Genomic DNA, 14526 nt, shown 5'->3' with positions numbered 1-14526 from the left:
TCGGGGCTGGGCAGGGGTGGGCGGAGGGCACGGGCGCGGACGGGAGGCCATCGGGTGCCCGGCCCTTGGCCCTTCCCCGGCCCACTGCCATCGAAGGTCGGGAGAGCAGCCGGGACCTGCGCGCCTCCACTGCGCTGCGCTGCACCAGGGAGCGGCAGCAGCGTTGAAAAGTTGCCGCCTGCGCTTGAAGCACAAGCGTGCAAAAGCCCACGTGCCCTTGCCGCAAACGACCATAGACGCTTCTCCCCGGGGAGTGGGTGCAGAGGGTGTCCGAGGCTTGCAGGGCTGGGGGGATAAACCCCCTGGCTCGCAATGACCGGGGTTTGCTAAAGATTTCTAGTAAAATTAGACGTTTATGACTCGCCCTGTTCAAGATCTTTTTGACAAGCTTGTAAAATCAGCAGACAGCTTGTGCTCCTAGCTTCCCTGGGTGATGCTGCTAAAACCAGGCCAGCAAAGGCTCCACACCTGTATGAGGGCTGGTTTAGTGCAGTGTGTGGAAACCATCAGATGATCTTTTTTTATACATAAGAGTGACAGGAAATTGGGAGAGGAGGGAGAATATTTGCTTCTGCAAATATTCACAGTCCAGCATTTTTATATTGAATCTTGGAGAGGCAGGTTTAAATATTCAAAGCACTACTCTTGCTTTCTCATTCAGATAATTACATGCATTTGCAAACTCAAAGCAGCATAGTTATTTAGGGCTGCCTCTTACTTTCGTGGGAGTCAGCTGCACAATTCCTCTTGCAGTCTGTAGGGGCAGAATTTGGTACTTGTTGGCTACAGAAGTATTTATATTGCATCACTTCAGTTAGTGTGTGCTTTCAGGTTTGCTTTTACTTATAATGTAGCTATGCTTATGATCCTTGTATGCCTGTACTTATAATCAAAAATCTATTTTCTTTCTCAGGAGTGTGGTGCTTTAGTGAGCTGTTTTTCATAAAAGAGCCACAGGACATAACTGTCACAAGGAAGGATCCAGTGGTTTTAGATTGCCATGCCCATGGTGAAGTTCCTATTACCATTACATGGCTGAAAAATGGAGCAAAGGTTTCTGAAAATGAAAGGATCTACACTTTATCCAATGGCTCTTTATACATCAGTGAGGTGGAAGGAAAGAGAGGAGAACCATCTGATGAAGGATTTTACCAGTGTTTAGCTCTGAACAAATATGGGGCCATTCTCAGTCAAAAAGGTCATCTCACATTAGCAAGTAAGTTCTGGCCTTTAAATCTCTTTTCAGATCTTTATGACAGATACATAAAGTTATCAACTCAGTAACTTCTTCTGGTATGTGACAACACTGCTAATAAGAAAGTGCAACTCTATATTGTTCTGAGCACGTGTGGACTCATTAAAAAAGCTAGTATACATATAGAAAAGAATTTAAGCTCTGATTTAAGAAATTAAACCAAAAATATTTGGTTTTTAAAACGTATATGTTAGATAATTAGGCATATCCATCCCTGTAACCTCACTAAAGTTGTTGGTATTTCACAGGTAGTGAATTATTCTGTGTATTGTCTCTTGTAATTTCTTGGGTATTGAGTTTTGGTTTGAGCCCTCTTGCAGTTTGACAGTATATAAAACAATGACATGGACAGTATCCTGTTCCAAACAGGTTTTTTTTCAGATCCTGTTTGACAGGAACTACAGTTGTAATATTAAAAATGTTTTAATATAAGTGAATGATTTGAAAGTTTTGATTGTACAACAAACTGAATTGTTGACCAGTCCTTAGATACACAAGCCAGAGCAGAACCTCTGTGCAGGCCTGGGAGAGCCCTGCTGATTGAAATGTTGAGGCCTTACATTTCTGATCCACTCTTGTAGCCAAGAAGGACTGGACACTGGCTTTTTTGGGGGTGGGGAGGGGGGTTGATTGTTCAGAGCTTGTCTTTAGACAAATACAGGGGTCTCTGTTGAGTACCACCAGGAACTGAGAATCAGATTTTTAGAGCTATTTAATCATGTATGAATATAGATAGGGGTCTAGACTCTGTATGCTTCTTTAAGCACCTGTAGACTTTTAATAATCTGTCCCTGAGTGTGCTGTGTCTGCAATATTTTTGGCCTCTGCTAATTTGAGGAATGAGATGCCTACACTAGGAATCAAAATTAGGTCTGCTCCGTGACAATACTGAGGTTTGTCACTAGGCTTCCTGGCTGGAACTACAACATACATATATGTCACTTGAACATTGATGCTAATTCCCAAAGGAATAACAGTCCCTTGTAGGACTTAGAGCTCCAGTATTCTTTGGCAAGATGGATTTAGTTCATGGACCTAATTTCTCCAACAAGGTTTTCCTTTGCTCTCCTACACACACCTGTTTTCTGTGGAAGTCTGCAGCACTGATAGTTTTGTGGCAGCTCTAAGTAAACTGAGCATCTTTGGATATTATCAAATTAAATCTGAGATTGATTAATAGAGTCAACACTCTTACTAAAGTTTTAATTAAGAAAAGTTACTTCAGAATATGAAATATTGGGTCTGTTTACTGCCCTTTATTTTTAGTATGTTCCAGGATTTAGAAGGTGTCAGGAGAAGGTCTAAAAGGTTCCTTGTAGGTAGCTATGGACTGTGAGCATTCAAGAGATAATGGGGGGGCTTGCAACTGTTTAAGGGTCATCCTGACACTTTAGAAGGGGGTGAATTCCTAGTTCCCTTAAAAGCAATAGACTCTGCTCCTTCCTGTTTCAGTTTTTAATTTAATGTTCGTAGGATATTTCTGATGGAATGCTCAGAGGCAAAGTATTAGCATTGAAATTAAATAGTCTTCATTAGGTTTCAGAGTCAAGGCATGAAGGAGACCTCTTGTCTCATGAGGTGCTGTTGTAGGTTCAGAAAGATGGTTCTGGACTATTGTTTAGAAATATATTTTAGTTTTCTTCTTAATAATTGGGGTGGTGGAGAACCTAATTTTAAAAACTTGCAAGTTCAGCAGCAGCTGGTCGTTCCTGTGTCTGCAGCTGTGGGATGCTAGAAAATCAGGAGTCCTTATTGCAAGGATTATTATGGAGCATCATGCACTGAAAGATATGGACATGTGGAATTTTTTGTGGGCGTCTATTGTAACATCTTGTTGTATACAGACATTCTAGGTCTTTTACCAGAAATAATGGCACTGAATCCCTGTGAAATGTTTACATTTATAGAAAAGTGATTTTTGTGATAGATCTTTATTCAAGATTTTAACAAGGAAAAAATTGTGACATTGTTTTGAATTGTGTTGTGGAATGTCAGTTCTTGTTTTACTGTGTATGCCTTTCTTTTCTGATTTAAGAACTAAAACTGAATCCATGACAATAGCATGTTGGACATTTTGCTTGGATTTAACAAGTTTTTCTTTATGAAAATAAAAAAAAAACCCATGTGAGATGCTTAATTTCTCAAATGACTCAGAGTTTATAAGGATAGAGATCATGATGGGTATTGCATATAGATGACTAGTGACTAAGCAAGAAACCTGTCTCATGTCAGTGTGCTCCTTGTAATATTCTTCTCTTAGAACATTTAATCAATCTGCTATTAGCCATAAAATGAGGTGATAATTGACATGGTTATTTTAAAGCCTGTAAACTGTGTATGCAAAACTAGTCTTGAAGCTTCTCTTTCAGAAGTGTTCCTCGTTTAATAGGCTTTGAATGAGCTGCAGTTATTTCCAATGAATGAAAATAAAGTTTTGTAGGGTGATATCTTATGATCATTTCATTTGAGTAGTTGTCAATAATTGTTGTAAAGGCAAAAATGACTCTATCTTGTGGTCAGAGTAAAGAAACAACTATACATATTAAACAGGTGGAGAATAGGCATTAAATGGGCATTCTTTCTTTGGAGGAAAAAAGCAAATGGTGCTTTAGTCACTGATAACAGCAGGGTGCAAGGATGTTCTTTTACTTTGCCTGGTCAGAGCTTTCACCAGGAAACTTATCTTTTGCTTCCGAAGTGTAATGCTTAGTGTTGCATTTGGAAACTTAAAACTTTACTCTATCCAAGAGTTTTAAGATTTGAACCTACAAAAAGATCATGTCTTGGTTTCTAAAGTTAGGAACTGGAAGCTGAAGGTTGCACTCTAGGCAGAATTCCATTATTCATGTGCAAATTAAGAATTCACAGGGTTAAAAGGTTAGAAACTGGCCAGGATGAGGTTTACCCTGTGATAAAGAGCAGATGACCCTCATTCATTGGCCAAAGCTTTCATGTAGCTCCTCTGCAAAGTTAGTGATTGCCATGAATTGTTCTTGAGGAATGCAGAAATTCAAATGCGAGCAGGCCTTTCCTTAAGTGTCACTAAGTGCCTTATCTCATGAGCACATCAGAGTAGGTCTGTAGGGACAAGGTTCCTCCCCAGAGGCCCCAAGGCTTTGCTTTCCTGTTGTTCATCCATGCACAAAAGAATTTGACTAATTTAGCTTCCCCCCCAAGATTCCCCTACTTTCTTTTAAAGAAACAATGGAGTTAAGGTATCAGTTAGGTAAAAATAAATGTTAGTTTTGGTAAGTACTTGAAGTTGCTTCCAGCATAGAGTGATTGAAGTGCAGGGAGGAGGAGGTTCCTATTCCTTGTGGTTCTTTGTGACGGCCCCATGTGGGGGTATAATGCTAATAACTAAAGATTAAATGGTTTATGCAGAGTTCAGCCTATTGCAGCCACTACTACTAGAAGAATTCCCACATGCTAGAATATTAAAGCAGTAATACGTGGAGACCTTCTATAAACTGTTTACAGTTGTTTTTTTTGTAATTTCTCCAATTTAAAAATGGAAACAATAGTTTGAATTAAAAAAAAAAAAAAGGGGCCATCTCTCGGAAAATACGTCTAATTAACTAAGTTATGCTTGAGATAAGATGGTCTTAAGAAAAAGTGGAGGAGGAGGAGGATTGTACTCTGAAGTCACTAAAGCTGGCTATTAGGTAGTGATTGGACAGGATGCTAATTGTTTATTTCCTTTCCACAAAAGGTGGAAATTGAAGTCTTAAGATGGATGGAGGAGGCATGCACAGCTGCCTGGAACATTCCTAGATAACCCTTTTCTCAGCTTGTAGTCTTCAGCTGAATTGATCTTAAAGACTTAATTCTAAACCAGCAGGAAACAAAAGCAAAACTTTTTCACAGTTAACATGTAAATTTTTACATCATGTAAAAATAGAGGTTGACTGAATGTTTTAGAATGTCTATTAGCATTCTGGTTTGATTCCTGTTAGACCAGCTTTTCTCAACTGTGGGTCGCAAGAATATATGAAAGGGTCATGAACAAACTTAAAAAATGGATCAACAAACTTGAAAAATGGTTACCCCTTTAAAGGAGAAAATTGTGGGAAACTGTGGCTTTTCCCTTACAAACTGGCAGAGTTCCAGCCTGCAAGGGGCTGCTTGGAGGCCTCCCATGCCCCACACACACCCCGCTCTGCTCCACACACTGGCCTGGGGGTACTGGGTCAGGACTGGCCCTCCATGTTTGCAAATGGGTCCTGATACAAAAAGGGTTGAGAACCACTGTGTTAGACAAATAGTTGTCATGTATTGAATTGCAGCTCATGAAATGCAGATTATTTTAACTATAACAAGCTAAATTTTTTGTGGCACTGACATGAGTTGCAGCTTTTGACTAGACCTTAGAGACAGGGAAGTGACTAACTTTTTATGTGCTTCTAGTCACGTTACAAAGTAGTCAGATACATTACAAATCCTGGTATACAGCAGTTTTTGCTTTCAGTTTTAAAATATTTTGACTAATTAACAGTGCATTTAGCTGAATCACAGTGAATATGTACCCATGGTAAGAGTGTTCTCTCCTTTATTTAGATATGTACATCAATGCAGAACGTGTTTTATTAACAGAATAATAGCAACAATCCAACCCAATATACTGTAATCTTGTATAGCATTTTAAATTCAAATTCTGTTCAAGAGATTTTAGAGTTTAATAGAATATTTACTTTTATTAAATAGCATCAGAGAGAGAAGAAAGCTGTGAGGTGAAAGAAGAAGAGAGACAGTGCTTAACTAAGATTGTAAATGATGTGGAGAAAGTTTACCAAAAGTGTGTGTAGCTGTTGCAGATAGCAGGAGCTCTAGAAGAGAAGGCTCTGGCATTAATTGTCTCTCGATGGTCCAAATCTTGCAACTTCACTGGGATTATAGGTTGAGGAAGTTGTATGTGCTTTTTATTGTTTTCCCATCACTGTGGACCTACTTACGTAGGCGATATGGGAGAAGGATCTCCCAAAGAGTAGTAGACCTACTCTTTGATGTAGTTTGATTTTGATAAGTTTGGAAGGAAGAGGAAATATATATGTCTTGATGTTTTGTAATGGGATAAGGAAATTTGTTGTGAGAACAGTAAAGAATCACAAAAGAGTTTGTTTTTGCAAAGTTCTTTGTCCAGTGACAGAAGCATGAGAAGGACAGTATTTCCCTTAAAGGTAAATGCTTCTCACTTCCACCTGGATTCTTGCAAGGGTTTTGAAGAATTGGTACACAGTAACATTTCTAGATTAAGCATCAAGTCAATGCAAATTAGCCATGTACACTAGGAAATCTTTTCTCCTTTTCAGCAATGGTTTGACTGCACTGGTGTTGTCAACCACATCAACTCTGTCATAGACTTACCTGGCTGCCACAGGCCTCTTACCCTGTGCCCTAATGTAAACAGGTGAGAGACTCCTTATTTTAGACAGTCTTATACCATCCACTTCCTCTGCATTCCCCACTGCAGAAGTCTTTGTGTGTGCGTGCGTGCACATGCGTTCTTTTCACTGTGCCTGAATCTTAATTCTGTATTAAAATGTGCCAAGTTGGCACTGCTGTTTATGTCCTTCCTCTCTGCTACAGCTAGTAAACTCATGGCTGTGTTGTTATACCTTATAAAGTTAAGGTGATAAAAGTAGTAAATAGAGTTTTACGGGCTCCTTTTTAAAAGATCGTTCACTCTTGTTGGCAGCTCGCTTTGAAGCTAATAAAATTTTCATGTACCTGAGAAATGTAGCCTGGGACAGGCTTAGGACTGTTAGCTAGAGGAACTCTCATCACCTGCATGAGTTCCATTTGTGACCATTTCACTAAATCGCAAGACTTTTTTTTATTGCAAAGCAATGTTCTCCTTACAATTGTGGGGTATTTTCCACCCCCTCCCCTGCATTGCTTTTGGTAGGAATTGTTGAAAGGGCATTCAGCATGGCCCCCTTTTGTCAGCTAGCTCTGATTATTCTAAAGAAAAGGATCTCACTCTGAGCAGTTGTTTGCCTAGAGACTTGTTGTCACGTCTTCACAATTTAACAGCTGGGCCTATTGATGGAGTGCAGAACAATTTAAAACGATGACAAAAGAGAACCTTGGAGGAAAAGTTTAAAATTTTTGAGCATTTTAATATAGAAATTTGGTAATTTCTCTTGCTGGGGATTTTTTTAAAGGCTTTTTTTTTTTTTTTTAAAACATGTTCCACATCTTATCTTAAATTCTGGGGCCAGTCTTTGGTTTCAGTTTTGCATTGTTTTTTTTCATTCCATCAATAGGCCCAGCTGTTAAATTGGGATTGATTACTTCCAGTCTTTATAACTGGTAATCACCACCTAAGTGAAAAAGTAATCAACAATGTCAACTCTCAGCATTTTGTTGAGCAAGTGTGTGTTGTATGGTCAACAGTAGTTACCAGGGTCAACCTTTAGGCAGCTCTAAAGCAGCAGCAAATCCACATTTAAAAATCTGATTGTCTGTACAATTAAGTTAAGGGAGGAAAAAAGAAAACGTCATGTCTTTCTGTTTTAAAACTAGCTGATACTCCGTAGGCCTAATAATAATAATAAGCCTGGACTGTAATAACTTTTTATGTATCCTAACTCACTGCATCCATAATATTCTTAACTAATTTATTATACAGAATACCTGTTGTTTTTTTTCCCCTTAAAGAAATGTATGAAACCACAGCACCGTGTAAGGGTGTTAAAACTTGACTTAACCATTCCAGTCCTTTCTAATTCGTTGTCATTCTTAAATCTAAATCAGAGGATCTTTGCAAAGCTATCCTTGCATGTTAGAAAGGAGAAACTAAACAGGTCTAATAAAGGCCAGCAGTCAGGGAAGTATTTCCTATACCATTTCAATTGGTTTGACATCTTTTGGCTCTCAATAGCTAATTCTGAGTAGTCTTTAAAGACTTCTTATATCTTGCTGAGCTGGGAAAGTGGGTTATATGTAAAACAAGTCACCCCCAGCCCCTTTTGAAAGGCTTGCCCTTTTTTATGACATGAACATTTGCAAAGGTAAGATAAATGAAGTGACATCTGGATAATACACTTATTGTGCAGACCCCTGTTTTAAAATGCTTTTTTGGCTGCCTGAGTTTGGGCATGCTGGGAAAGAATTTTTGACACTTTGGTGCAACTGTAACATGAAAGAATCAGATGCATAACTTTTTTCAGTGCACATAAGCTCTGCCTTATGCATATAAAGATTGACCAAAATACTTTTTTCTATTGCAAAAAAAAAAAAAAAAAAAAAATTAAACCAGAACCTGTGTATTAAAGGAAAATTATTTAAAGGTGATTTAGGGATTTTTTAGGTCACTAGTGAAAAGCATTGTTTGTGCATCTAAAACTCCTGCCCAGTACTTTTTCCAACAAGCATTTAGAGCTTGCTCTACTACTTGAGAGTTCCAGCCTGCAAGGGGCTGCTTGGGGCTGAGGGGAGCGGGAGATGGGCAGTCAGAGGCAGGGGGCACCATATGCATGTGAGCCTATGCACATATGCACGTGGCCGGCAACACAGCACCAGACACCATGGTGGACAGGCTGCACAGTGAGGGAAGGAGGGGGGCAGTGTTGATGGCTGGGGCTGAAGGTGCTGCCCAGCCAGGGCAGTGTGTGGTGCCCGGGGCGGGGGTGGGAATGTGCAGCCGTGGCACCCAGCAAGGGAGCAGGACAAAACCACAGATGGCTTGTTGGGGGGTGGGCTGGCTCCCCCTTGTTGCAAGTATTCCTGGGGAGGGATCAAGTGCCAGGGCCATCGTGTCTGGGTGGCATGTGACCCCTTCCCCGCCCCTGATTTCTGTATCTACAGTGACATGCAGGGCTGCAGTCTGGCTGGACTGACCCTGGACAGGAACTGTCCTGCCCACCCTGAAGGCCAGCCCTGCCTGCTGGTCATGTCAGAAAGGCTGGCAGCGGCAGGGCTTGGGGTGCTGTGGCTTGGCAGTTAGGGGAACCAGCATATCAGGGCAGTTCAGCACCACAAGCAAGTAGGGGAGGGGCAGCTGTAGCTGAACATGTTTTTCTGGTAGGTGAAGGGGGAAGGGTGAGCTATGGTTTTCCATGATGAAAAATTCTAAATCAAATGCCAAAATAGATAGGTATTTAGGATTTATTTACTTATAATGATAGAGGCACTGGTAGGCTTCCAACTGCTTTAAAATTGATAAAACATTGGGTTAAACTGATACACACGTGTGTGTGTGTCATTTTAATTGAGGGAAAAATCATACATTCTGAGGTTTTAAATAGAACTTTGGATTTTTTTTAATCAGAGAATTTTGGATTTTTTAAACAAAAGTGCAGTCTAGTGAGGGGTCGGAGTGAGTGTGTGTAGCACAGTGAGGGACTGGGGGAGTGGTCCAGTGAGGGACCAAGGGGTCAAGGCCCACCAAATGGGGCTTGAATGGGCCAGAAGCCATGTGCAGGCCAGTGAGGGGGCCAGGGGAGTAGGATGTGAAATTGGATGCCATCTGTGAGGCTATGTAATTGGCCCACACCAGGATCGCAAATGGGAAGGCCTCCTGCATTATATCTATTAATTTTACATCAAATACATGGCAGGCAAGAGCAGGGCAGACTACCCTAAACAGGGAGGGGGGCATTGATCTCTTTGGGTGCCCAGGGACTCCACCCCGTTACACTGTTACAGACATATATACTTGCTGTTATGACTCCAGATATTAAAACAAATACCTGTTCCCATTGCTGTACATAATGTATCTTTGTCGTGGGATGGGGTCCCTAAGGGTGGCCGTGATTGCCTAAGGCCCCTCGACCATGCCAGTTCAGCCTGATGGGCACCCTCTATTTTCACCCACCACGTCTTGATGTAAAGTGTAATGTAGGGAGGCTGCCTTCATGTCTGGTTGGACATGGTCCTGATGGACTTCCCTAAACCCCGTGGGTCCCCAGCCTTATGGGCTATATGCATGGCTCCAACCACTCCTTTACCACGCCCCAAGCCTCGCAGATGGTACTGGCCTTGTCTTGCCTAGGCCTCATTATAATTCAGCCCTTTGTCTTCACTGGGCTCTCCGCAGCCCTATTCTCTCTGCGCCCTCTCTGGCACCAGGGTCTGTGCACCCCAAATGCACCATCTCTGGCACCAAGGTCCCTATGCTGTAGTGGGCCCCCAATGAGGCCTCCTCCTTCCCCAAATAGCGTCACCCAAATCACCAGTGTTATCAAACAACAACCAAACATAAGCCCCTGGGCTATAACATAACACAAGCTACATAAGGTATGCTCGGCCCTTTTACATTACCCAGAGCAGAACTTAGTCAGGCCTCTTCCCTTCACTTGCTCTAGGAGTGCTCCTTCTCCCTTGGCTGCCAGCAGAGAACTGACCTCCCTAGTCCCTGTCCTGGGGTTTATATGGGCCCAGGGCCCTGCCCCTTCCGGCCAGTTGACCAGGTGCAGGTGCAGACTAATTTCTTCCTTAGCTGGTTGCCATAGCAACCTGCACCTGGGCTCCTGCCTGGCTCTTTGGGCTCTCCCCGGGCAGTTCCTGCTCTTCTAGAAGCAGGCACCTTAGTGCCCTGCGACAATCTTATAAGGTTGTTCTAGAAGAAATTTCTTTAGAAGAAGCCTTTAGGAGAGAAAAAAAAAAGTTAATTCTCTTGGAATATGAAATAAATGGAAACAAGAAATGTGCTAGTACAGTAGTGTCCTTATAGAGTTCAAAAGTTTCAAGATCAGAAGAGGCCTTTTGTGCGTGCATCTAGTCTGGTGCCCATAACATAGACCATAGGATTTCATTCTGTAGCACTTCTATGACTGTAGACACCATAAAGCCAGAGTGGTGGGGCTTGAACTAGAGTATGTTTTTTAGAAAGATGTGCAACATTCATTTCTAAATCTACAAGTACTGAAGTCCTTCTGTTGGAATGGATTGTAACTTTTTGATTCTTATCTACCTTCTTTCTTTACTCATGGTGGATGTCAGTGGAAAGTCATAATATTTTCTTATGCTCACTCCAACCAGTCTACTAGCAGATTGAGGGAAGTGATTATTCCCCTCTTTTTGGCACTGATGAGGCCACATCTGGAGTACTGTGTGCAGAGGCGATCCAAGCAGGGTGTGGGGCCCAGGACAAAACTGCCCATGCGAGGCCCCGCCCCTACTCCAATCCTGGACCCCAAAAAGCTGCTGCTGTTGTCGGCAGCAGGGGAGAGGGGAGTATTGAGTGGCTGAAAGCGGAGCTGCCGCTCTGCCTATCTCCATGCCGCCGCTGATCCACCTAGCTCTGCGGGGCACCTCAAAGCGCGGGTCCCAGGGCGGTTGCCCCAATTCCCCCCCCCCGGGACGGCCCTGACTGTGTCTAGTTTTGGGCCCCTTCCTATAGAAAGGATGTGGACAAATAGGAGAGAGTTCAGCAGAGGGCAACAAAAATGGTTTAGGGGCAGAGGTCTGGTTTCTGAGAAGAGGCCAAGGGAACTGGACTTATTTAGTCTGGAGAAGACTGAAGCGGGATTTAATAGCAGCCTTCAACTCCTTGAAAGGTAGTTCCAAAGAGGATGCAGCTAGACTGTTCTCAGTGATGGTAGATAATAGAACAATTTCTTTTTCTTTTCTCCCCAGCACCACCTGGGGTGACGAGGAACAATGGTCATAAGCTGATGGAGAATAGGTTTAGGTTGGAGATCAGAAGGCAATATTTTACAGTTAGGGTGGCCAAAATCTGGAACCAGCTTCCCAGGGAAGTGGTCCTCACCCCTACCTTGGGCATATTCAAGAGGAGGTTGGATGATCACCTGTCTGGGGTCTTGTGAACCCAGCATTCATTCCTGCCTGTGGCAGGGGGTCAGGCTAGATGATCTGTTTAGGTCCCTCCTGACCCTAGCTACTATGAAACTATGAAACAAGGAGAAATGGCCTCAAGGTACAGCAAGGGAAGTTTAGGTTGGATACTAGGACAAACTTTCTCACTAGGAGGGTTAGTAAAACACTGGAACAAGCTACCCAGAGAGGTGGTGGAATCTTCATCCTTGGAGGTTTTTAAGACCCAGCTAGACAAAGCCTTGGCTGGGATGATCTTGTTGGGGGTGGTCCTGCTTTGAACAGGGGGTGGACTAGAGGTCCCTTTCAATCCTAATTTTCTATGACTCTGTCAGAGAAACCTGCAGGAAAGCAGGCTTGTGAAACAACTGGAAAAGTATCTTTGCTTAAGTTTGGCTGCCTTCCATGCTCTTGAGGGAAAATATTTCTGTCCATGGGGGCAATGTGGTTAGGCTAGAGGGCTGAATTTAAGCCCAGTTAGAGTGTGCATCTGATCTCAGTGAGGACACAAACTAAAGGCCATTACCTGTTACCGTACTTGTTTTTAGAATGAAAGCATCTGCACCAAAGTGATTCAGGAATGATTCAGGAAATCATCAGGGCATATACGTAATTCCACTCCTGTTCTCGACAGCTCTTAAGAAATGAATTAAGTTTTTTTTAAGCATGTCCCAAATCAGAATACCTTTTTGAGGAAAAAGGCCAAAAAAAGTATAGGTCCCTTACTGAATGCAGAAAGCAGTCTAGTTCTGGATGATGCAGAAAAGGCTGAATTATTTAATGCCTTTTTTTACTTCAGTCCTCATGAATAAGGTCAGCTACCAGAAGACAAGCATAGTTGGTAGGAAAGATAGGCAAGGAAACAGCCTATGGTAGTGGAAGAACAGGCTAGGGATTACTTAGAGAAGATAGATACTTTCAAGTCAGCAGGGCTGGTTGGGATACACCCTAAGAGACCGAAGGAAATGGCTGAGATTTCAGAGCCATTAGATATTCTCTTTGAGAACTCATGGGAGGTTAGGTGAGGTCATGGATGTTTGGAAAAGGACAAATAGGAATACTCAACTCATTCTAAGAAAGGGAAAAAGGAGGTTCTATGCAATTACAGACCAGTCAGCCTAACTTCAGTATTTGAAAAGACCTTGGAACAAGTCTTAAAGGAATCTGTCTTGAAGCATCTATAGGAGAACAAGGTGATGAGAAACAGCCAGTATGGATTCACTAAGAGCGGATCATGCCTGACCAATTTGATTTCCTTCTCTGGTAAGGTGACAGGCTCGGTGGATGTGGGGGAGAATAGTGGATGTGATGTACTTTGATAAGGAAGTAAAAATAAGATGAAATTACTGGTTGAATCATCATGTCCAACAAATAGTCATCGATGGCTCAATGGTTGGAAGGATGTGTATCAAACATGCGTATCTGTCCTGCGTCTAGTACTGTTCAGCATCTTCATTAATGATTGGGAAGTTGGGATTGAGTGCACGCTTAGCAAATTTGCAGATGACTGGTTGGAGTTGCAGGGAGTTGGATGGAGTTGCAGGGCCTGGAGAGAAGGGCTGGGATCCAGAATCTCCTGGAGAAATGGTGGATAGTCAAATTGGAGGAAAATTAAGAAGGACAAGTCCTGCACTTGGGATGGAATAATTGTATGGATAAATACAGGCTGGGGAATTGTGCAGGCTGTAGTACAGGAAGACCTAGGGGTTAGAATGGTCCATAAAGTGGCTTAGCAGCCAACAGGTACTCTTGTTGTGAAAAAAATGCCAAACACATGCTGGGATGTACTAACAGGAGTATCTTGCAGATCAAGATAAGTGACTCTTCCACTCTGTTTGGAACTGGTGAGGCCTCAACTTGGAATAATTTGTCCAGTTTTGGGCCCCACACTTCCAGAAAGATGTGAACAGATTAGAGAGTCCAGTGGGAAGTGACAAAAATGATTAGAGGCCTGGGAAACATGATTTATGAGGACAGACTGAAATAACTAGGATAATTGAGTCTGGAGAAGACAAGACTGAGGGGGGATTTGATTACAGCCTTCAAATACCTAAAAGGTAATTATAAAGTGGATGAAGATAGATTTTTCTTTGTGGCTGTAGGGGCAGGGCTAGAAAGAATGCTCTCACACTGCAGCAGAGGAAATTTAGGTTGAAGTAGGTTGGAAGAACTTTCTGACGCTGAGAGTGGTCAAGTATTGTAACAGACTACTTGGAGAAGTTCTGGAGTCGCCATCCCTGGAAATTTTCAAAATTAGACAGATAGTTGGCTGGGATGGTTTAATTGGGGATAATCCTGCCTTGAGCGTGGGGCTGGACTAGATGACCTCATGAGAGCCCTTCCAGTCCAAGTATTCTATGCTCCTAATTACAGCCAAAGATGTCACTGAGGTTGGGTAATGTATCTGTAATTGCATTTATATGAAGTGGCACATTGCTAGAAAACAGAGAATGTTAACCAGTCTAAGAATTTAAAACTGTTTTCTTAGTTCA

General features: G+C 42.3%; 1 protein-coding gene across 1 annotated transcript in view; it reads left to right on the top strand.

Annotated features, from left to right (window-relative positions):
* PRTG (protogenin) overlaps window positions 1-14526 on the top strand; it is a 160851-nt gene that overhangs the window by 38696 nt on the left and 107629 nt on the right. Inside the window, exon 3 of the mRNA XM_006017983.3 lies at window positions 914-1216. Coding sequence (XP_006018045.1) covers window positions 914-1216 — 303 coding nt within the window. The remainder of the gene's footprint in view (window positions 1-913; window positions 1217-14526) is intronic.

The sequence above is a fragment of the Alligator sinensis genome, unplaced genomic scaffold (assembly GCF_000455745.1).
Source record: "Alligator sinensis unplaced genomic scaffold, ASM45574v1 scaffold250_1, whole genome shotgun sequence".
Lineage (NCBI taxonomy): Eukaryota > Metazoa > Chordata > Crocodylia > Alligatoridae > Alligator > Alligator sinensis.
This window is presented reverse-complemented; position numbering and strand designations above follow the sequence as displayed.